At 44.9% G+C, this 8,899-nt stretch overlaps 1 protein-coding gene across 1 annotated transcript in view; it reads left to right on the top strand.

Annotated features, from left to right (window-relative positions):
• The first annotated feature begins 2,455 nt into the window (after nucleotides 1-2,455).
• Nucleotides 2,456-8,899, top strand: part of LOC118232860 (rho GTPase-activating protein 18-like) — a 29,903-nt gene continuing 23,459 nt past the window's right edge. The window contains exon 1 of the mRNA XM_035428033.1: nucleotides 2,456-2,711. Within this exon, the coding sequence (XP_035283924.1) occupies nucleotides 2,527-2,711 (185 nt within the window). The 5' untranslated portion in view covers nucleotides 2,456-2,526. The remainder of the gene's footprint in view (nucleotides 2,712-8,899) is intronic.

Below are 8,899 nucleotides of genomic sequence, written 5' to 3'. Positions count from 1 at the left end.
ACCCACTGTACATGCTTCCATTATAAATGAGCAACATAACATTGATGACTTTTCCTAATACTATCCAATATTGCTCATCATTTTACATTTTTACCAAATAGCTTATTCCCTTGGTACCTTCTGGGCCTGTGATGTATAATTTTATGATAATTGTGATGAGTCTTTATATACTATCAGCCCTGTAATTAATCATTTTATGACAAGAGTAAATAGTCTTCATACTGTACTTTGTGTCTTCCTGCTGGCACTGGCTAATTACACCCAATAGCAAGGTTAATGTGCCATCATTCTGACTGGGAGCAGTCAAAAACACCAAATATGGTGGGGAAATCTCAGCACTGCCAAGGTTAAGGACGATAAAGAAACAACAAAAAAACTACAGAAGTGATTTGTGTAAATTCACTTACATTAAAACTGTGTGGGTGGTCTTGCTTTATTCTCTATACTTGGCAGTCTACATGCATTACGTTACAAAAACAAGGTCAGCTCTTATATTCAGACAGATCTGGTTATGGCATTCATCTTCGGGTATGAATGAGTGACACTGGAACAACATGCCATAAGCCCAAGGTTACTTTCATGTTGCGTGAAGTGATAAAAACCCACTGTTCTTATATCTAACCATGGCTCTTGTCTCAATGAATTATCTTTAGTTTACTATGTCTAAAATTGCATTAATGCCTAAAAATGACATGGACAGTTTGTACATGCATGGGTCTAGAGCAATATGACAATAAGAGGCATAAAATGATAATGATGTTCTTCATGTCGTTTGTTCATTGTCATTTTTTGTGAATCTCTGCTCTTTTCCTGAAAAGTTCTGAAAATATGACAGGATTATTTTTTTCTATGGTTGCGTGCATACCATTGCGAAGACAGGGCTGTAATATAGTTCACATGCTCAACAGGCTGTGAATTGTTTTACCTTATCTGACCTGACCTTCAGTGTCAGCGTGGTAATAATTAGAGCGCACGATGGAAGACTCTTATTCACTTATGAACAGAGCACAGTTAGTACAGTATAGGATATGAGTAAGGGCTGAGTAAATGTAGTACTTCCTGTACCTGTACAGCTCAGCTGCGAGAGTAGAGCAACAGGAGCTATTTATAGCTTAATTAGAATATCTGGTGTTGACTCAGACCTGCCATAAACACGTGACAGAGCACAACGAGGTAATAAATGCTGTCAATGTCCCTCCGTCCTTAGACTCGGAGGGCATACCTGGTCACAGCCACAGCCTCCTGAACCTTATTCGGGTGAAACTGACTGAGACTTGGCCTTGAGTGGCTTGGTGTTGTGTGTTGACACTCTTTCCCATAGGCAGAAGGATGGTAGTTGGAGAATATAAATCAGGGAAAGTATTTTGTCAAATGTTCCAGGCATTTAGAGGTCCGTCCCATAAGGCTGACATAGATGAGGACATCTGAGAAAATAAATAGTATAATGTTATGCAGGGTAACCGAAAGGGCCAATCTTTCATTATACCTGCAGAAAGCTTGCAGGTGAAAGAGGAAGTTGGCAAATACACTCATTCCAAAGGGGTCCATAAACATCCTCGAGTAATCTCACTGGCTGGAGCATAATAAACATTTCTCCAATTCATGGGGCAAACAATAAATGGCATTCCCCTGCTCTGCTGTTTCCTGAGAAGGCAGATATTGTCCATTTAAGTCAATAGTCCCTTTATGAATGGCTTTTTTCTCAATATCCACTATTACATGATACAATTATCAATCTACATGATTAGCCACTGACTTAGAACCATAAGCTGAAATATTTGGCCACAGGCATACAGTACAGAACATTCTAGCAAGCTGTGAATAAATCCAGTAAACACATTACTCTTTTGGGCAATCGGCTCAGTGTGCTCACTACTAGCACAACAAAGACCCCAGGAAAGTCCCTGATGAAAAATAAATCTGGTGTTTGTATGTTAGAGAGGTCACCACAGAACCCTGACAGTACACATTGTCAACAAAGAGAAAGGATGTGTGCATTATTCAAGGATTTTCCCCTGAGGTGAAAAGGTCTCCCCGTTATTTGAGCTAAGGGGAAACCCTCTCACCACAATGGGGATGACCAGTTGAGGGCTTATCCTTTGCAGTATTAAATCTACACTGTTTATGTCCCAGCAATTGTATACCTTGGTCAGGGACAGGTTTAGACTCTACCACTGTATGCGCCATTCATTAGGCTACTGGCCAGGGCATTGGTCTCGGTTTCAGCAGGACAGTCGTTTTGTTTTATTAATCAACCAAAACGCCCAAAAACCTTCAAAATAAACGTACAGAACTGAGTGTTTAATGGTGACAGATGCACTATAAATTCGCTTGGTGTACAGTCCACATGGGCGGAGGAGTGTTTTTATGCAAATCAGAACCCGCTCTGATTGGCCAGCAGTTCGGCTCTGCAGTATGTGGTCGTGGTGATTAGTTACAGTACACCTCTCCCACACACAAGAGAGACGCAGGCAAACACGCCGGTTATTTAATTATTTTAGTACAACGGGAAGGAGATCCCGGTTTATGAACCTCTCGTCCGCTGTCACCTGCCGGCTTTTAGGAGGCACCGCATGTATAACAATGGACTTGAAAGATTCGGGCAGCGTCATTCTGACAGCTTACCATTCGTATCATTCGCCGTCCAGGATACCGTTGGCGGAGCAGAATTTTGCGCCTCCTCAGTCATCTGGACACTGTATTTCAAACAGGTGAGTGACAAGCTAAACGCACGCTAATGATGGACAACACGCCGGAATTATTCCAACAATATTCAAAGCTCACAATTATGTCGGTTTTCGGTTTAACAAGTTGGTTTGAGTCACATAGCATATATGACAATTACTTGCGTGGAGTTTTGACGTGATTCTTTGACAAGACCGGATAGCAGCACTATTGCTAGGAGGTGAATATTAACTTTTAAACCTGCCCAGAGTGATTTATTTCAATAAAATGTGGTACTCTTCTTTCACGTATCTCTTTTATAAGAGCAGCTACCGTATTTAATTAATATTAACAGTTTGGTACTGTATTACTATGCTATTAATGATCTTTCACAGTTTTCTAAACATTAACCATAGCACTTTCCCTCTGGCATCAAAAGCCTCCACTTTTCACGATTCACTGCCCACGGGAGGGGAATATATAGGTTGAGGTATTAAATGGGGATGAAAAGATTTATTCAAACTGTAATTAATTAAACAAGAGGTTGCCCCTCCAGGCGCTTGATTGCACTAAGTGGACACAGAGAGACACATTTAGCCAGTGATTCAGTGATTGTTTCTTGGACCTGAACCTCTCCAGGTCAGCAGAGGGAGTCTCATATGTTTCTTGTGCAGGCTTGTTGTTTGACTTACATTTCTTTACTGGCTTGAGGGGTCCTTTGTAACACCAGAGTGCTGCATAACATTTATTTTGCAAAACAGTTTTAGTTTCATAACACAGTGTTGTGTGGGAGCTATTATGTGTGTCAGAAACCTGGTGGTTTTTCTGTGGGTGTTTGGCTTCACGTTTTTGTGAAGTAATGTTCATTTTCCCTGAGTGGATGATCTGTGGTTAATCTTTTAAAAGAGGTTTTTTGGGGGGCAGCTTGACCATGACATGCTGGGGAGGCAGTGCGATATAATGGCTAGGCAACTGAGCTTGTAACTCAAAAGTTTGCTGATTTGATTCCCAGTTGGATTGCCGCCATTTTACCCCTTAGCAAGGTAATTATGCTGAATTGCTTTAGTAAAACTATCCAGCTGTATGAATGGTATAAATTGTATGTACAAAATGTCACTCTGGATAAGAGTGCCTGGTATATTCCTGAAATGTATGTGTAAGTTGCTGGAGAAGTAAGTGATGGAGCACTGAGGTGCCATGTTAAAAAGTGCCTGGTATTGGCACCATGTTGTGCACCTAGGATATGAGGATGTGAATCCTGGCCTATGCCGATACCAAGCGTGGGTCTGAGCCTCATATGATGATGTAATATTGCTCACAGTGACACACAGAGACGGAGGGGGTTGGTTGGCAAGGTGTTCACCAACTCAATGTATGTTAGCGCCCCCTTTGGTCATTTGAAGATGGCTGCGCTAGGCGTCCAGTCCTCCTGCGACACGGCAGTGTGGCGTAGCTGGTGGACTGTGGAGTGAAACGAGGCTGTGTCTGGCTGCACGTGTTTTTCGGGCGTTGTGCTGTGGTCGCCACCCTCCTGAGCTGAGGGAAGATGGGCAGCGGGCCAGGAATATGATTGGACACCCCAAATTGGGAAATTAAGTGGGATGCAGAGGTTTTGTGAAAAGTGGGTACATTATACTGTGAGATGGGCACATGGGCTCCCTAACTTTCTTCTTTGCACAGTTCTCTCACAGCAACCCCTTTCCACTGTCAATCATTTGAGACAGTCCACCCTCGTTTAGTATTTTTTGTGTTTTATTCAGACAGGAGGAAAGCAGAGAGGATGAGAGATAGAGACTGGATTACAGGTACCCTGGCAGGGGGCTCAAACCCCCAATCGCGTGAGGGGACTCATATGTGGCTTGAGAGTCAATAGTGGCTATGGTGCTGTGGTGCTTTGGCTATGGACTGCGGCACACACCTCACCCTCTGCTCCCAGTCTTTTGAGTTGACACTGACACTCCTCAGTTACAGGTCACATTCTGTTGCACTCTGACAGCAAACTGACCCAGGCTGATAGGGTGTCAGCCAGTCCCAGATACGAGAACGAGCTCAGTGAAGCGGCTTGGAAGCAGGCCTTCCTCTTCTGTGTACAACTCCAATAGCAGAAAGTGTTAAACACACACAGGGTGCTTAATCCTCTCTTGGTCGCATGGCTTGGCACTGTTCGCATTGTCATGCTGTAACCTATGCTAATCTGCAGCGTGCGCTACAGTCTTCCTTTGTGTGCTCTACAAAGCAGAAACGCATGCAGATAAGCTCCAGGGTTTCCTCCTGCACCAGAGGAATGTATCTGGAGCAAAACCTGACTGATTTGCATTCCTACAGACCCCATATGGGGGAAGACAATGTTCAGGGGGTCAGCAGCTTTTAAGCATTTGGCGAAACTAAAAATTCAAACCATTGTTCTGGATATCATGAACACACACAAACACACGCACACACACACACACACACGCACGCACACAGCTACTTGTGGAAAGGTAGCTTCAAACTCATTGTGTGGTCAGCTGTGCCTTGTCTCTCAGTGGATCTCTGGACAGGGAGAGAGAGGGAGGTGGGTGGGGGGGGTGGCCCTCTGCTCTGCCCCACCACCACACCCCCACCCCCCTACCCCCCCAGACTGGGGGCCAACCGGCGACGGGAGAGCAGAGGCGCCCGCTGAGCTTTCCCAAACGTGGCTGCCGGCGACGAGGCCTTAAATATTTACGTGTGGGAGGAGACGGGGAGGCCGTTCCGTTCCGTCTGCCGCCAGGACCGCGGGCTGCCCCTCCACCCCGTGTTTACAGCTGCAGAGCGTCTCGGCCCGAGCCCCCTCCTCTGCAGCGACGGGAGGCAGGTTCTGTTTACACGGACCTCCCGGAGTAAAGTGAGCTGATAGCACCCGGTCAGAGTTTCTGTGGGAGAAACTGGGACAGGCGCCGGACTTCCACCCGCATTCGTAATCTGAAATTACGGCAATGCCTTTAGGAGAGACTGGAGATTTTTCCCATCATGCTCTATTGAATTGGACTATCACTTTATAATTATTTATCTGTTTTGTGTTAAAGGGCTCTCTTTGTGCAAATCCACTGAGTCTCTGCCACCAGCACCAACCCTGTAATTTGGACCCAGAGAGTGTTTAAAATCTTGGACTAAATCCGGTCTTTGTCTACTGTTCATGCCTTGCGCAGAAACTGACTTCAGCATGTGCAGAGAAGCACAACCCTTACTCTGGTCTCTGGGCAGTTTGACGAAAACCTGGAGTACAAGGTTACACCTCTCTCATGAATCTGTGCATGGTTCCTGTGCCGACTTCTTATCATCTGATATCTTATATCATTTGTCAGTTACAACTGCATTTCAGATCTTTTTTTTTTTCTGTGGAAGATAAAGTGAATATATATTTTACTGTTTCTTGGTGAGACTGTCTGGTCTTCATCCAGTTCTTTTCCTTTTTTGAGTTGGAGTGCCCTAGTCTAGTCAGGTCTGTCTCATCACTGTAGTGTCCTTCGTATATTCAGAGCGCAGACAAGCGTGCGCTGTCATCTGCAGGCACACTGCGTCCCCACCCCCCTGCTTTCAGAAGCCCCCAGAGAATTCCTGTCTGACTGCAGGCGCTCTTTGGCCAGAGGAATCGCACGCGCACACTGAAATGGGGAATGCCTTGCTGACTGCAGCCCTCTCTCCCAAGTTATCTGTTGCCCTGCGGTATACAGGCTGCACTAGAATGTTCATGACTTAATACAGTACAGTCATGTCGCTATGCTGAAAAGCCGTCCCTTAGCAGGAGCAACCAATCAACAGTCACAGAATTGTATCCTGGCCATCTATGTTCTGCACTGGCGATTCTTCCGCTCAAGCACTGTTCAGTTTCTTGAAGCCATTTAAATAATTTAAACTGTTATTTTGCTTGGATTGTTTCAAAGTGTTGACTCTCCATTGGTGAGTTTAGAAGCCCCACATGATTGGCTAGATTCCTCGGTTACAGAGCCAGAAATGTGCGGAGCTTTTGTTTCTATTGCAGTCGGGGTCGCACTGTATTGTATTGCATTGTTTTTCAGTCACAAAGGCCTCCGCCATCTAAACAAGGTGCAGCTGACAGTCAGAGCCGGAGGCTGGCGTGGTCTGGCACTGTTTCCCTTATGAATTCTGCAGCGTTTCAAAATGAATTATCAACAAAATGATGCCGAGGGTGGGGAGGATCTACTTTAAATCTGAAAAAGTCAAGACAGTTAAAAACGAAACACAAGGAAACGCTTCTTTCCAACAGAACAGTGTTGTGTGAGCTGGGGGAAGCAGTGAGACCCTCGAGCTGTCTCTGAAGGTAGCCTAATTAAATGTGCGCTTTCGTATTCTATTTCCCATTGAGAAGCTACAGGTGACACGTGCCGGAAAGGTTGCGATAATTCTGAAGCCCTGCAACCAAAGCATTTCATCACCTTTGTCAGCGTGGGGAGGGTGAACAGGGGGATGGCGCGGAACACAAGGTGCCAGATAAGATCTCAGAACATGGAGCTCCTGTTCCACACAAAGCGCTCTGCTCACGGGCCCCACGGGCTGCTGCTCCAGTGCCCCCAGGTGACATCACTCTCACGGGACACCAGCAGCCCTCCGGCAGATCCGCGCACCGCTGTCATCCATCGCCGCGGTGACTCGCGGGGCTGTCTCGTGCTTGTTTCACACTCTTCTCAGGGATGGCGGGGGGAGGGGCTTACTTTCACAAAACTGTAACGCCGCTGTGTGTGTCTAAGCCACACCCCCCCCCCCCTCCCCCAATGAAAAGACACATTACCTTAAGCTGACTTCTCTATTGTGAAAAGCCCCCGTCCACTTTCATTTTTAGGGACGGTTTGTTCTCTTACAGGCTCAGTGACAAGTGTACAAAAGCAGGCTTTGTGCTTCTTAAAAGCCTGTGATTACTCAGGCCGTGCGTGATAGAAAAGGTGTTGGATCACAATGTGCAGCTGGATATGTCAGCAGACATATAAAAAAAGTGATTTAAGAAAATGTTTTTCTTTTGTGTCATCTTGTAATGCATTGTATATGACACCTTAGTGCTGTGTTAATATACTGCTTAGTTCATTAGCACAGGTAGCTAGCACACTGTATTGATATCTCATCCTGGACTTGCTCATGCTAAGGGATTCATGTTTAAGTTATAGCTCTCTGGTACAGTGCTTTCAATGGATTTGGTGACTGTGTGACTGTGATTCTGACTATGATACTGACTGTGCTACTTGTCTTTAGTTTCTGTGCTCTTTTTTATGTTCAGATGGATAAATGCTTCTGCCAATTAAGTACAAATGATTAATGCCTAGTATTGAACATCTAACTGGCAGTAATCACAGAACCAGAAGACCATATGGAATGGTTTATGTTGGTAGACGTCAGCGTATGTGCTGCAGAGTCAGACGTATCGCTGGGCTTTCTAACTAAATCCCTGTGGTATTTGGGTCAATCTCATGAGGTTTTTCATCATCACAGTACTTTGACCTTTGTGCTCAAGATAATGGAATCCATAGCAACCGGTTCCCGCGATACTCATTCCTCAATATAAATAAATAAATGATGAGATGTACATGTGTACAATTCGCATTTTCATTGGAACAAAAACTATTCTTTTTCCTTGAGTATGTGATTGCTTTTGACCACAGTGGTACAGTGTGGTTACTTTGTGGTTTGAATCTCCTCCGATCCTCTGATTGGTGAGCTTGATGGCACAACATTTGTACATATATCACGTGAGGAAAAGGATAGGAGCTAGCTCTGAGCTAGCTGTGGTATTATCGACCCACACTGCTATGCACTGAGCTGTACCTGCAGCTGCATGCTCCGCAAGCACTGTCCTTTACATTTTAAGCCAGTGTTTGAATTATTACTGTTACCCCTTTTGACGCCTGCTGTGTTTTTCTATCTGTAAATGACCGGCGTGCTGATAGCCTATTGTTCTGTGGAATGGCTGCAATGTGCATGGTCTGCAGAAACCATTCAAAAGCCTTGGGCAGAAAACTGCATGTCTAATGTGAGTTACTATGTGATCAGCAGAAGAATATAGCATCTGTCTAATTGCAGTGCAAAAAAAAAAAGTTTTTCTTCCCCAAAGGTGCAAATGAAACCACTTAGTTTTTCTTGTTCTTCATGACCCATTTCCATTTGTGAAAATAGGACACCCACCAGCCTGTGGCACATGTCAGAGCACTGACGAGATAATAACTGCTCCTGTAATTTAGGAAGATTTCATTTCTCTCAGATATAC

This window comes from Anguilla anguilla, chromosome 8 (assembly GCF_013347855.1).
Source record: "Anguilla anguilla isolate fAngAng1 chromosome 8, fAngAng1.pri, whole genome shotgun sequence".
NCBI classification, from domain to species: domain Eukaryota; kingdom Metazoa; phylum Chordata; class Actinopteri; order Anguilliformes; family Anguillidae; genus Anguilla; species Anguilla anguilla.
Note: the sequence above shows the minus strand (reverse complement) of the source record. Positions and strands in the feature narration are given on the sequence as shown.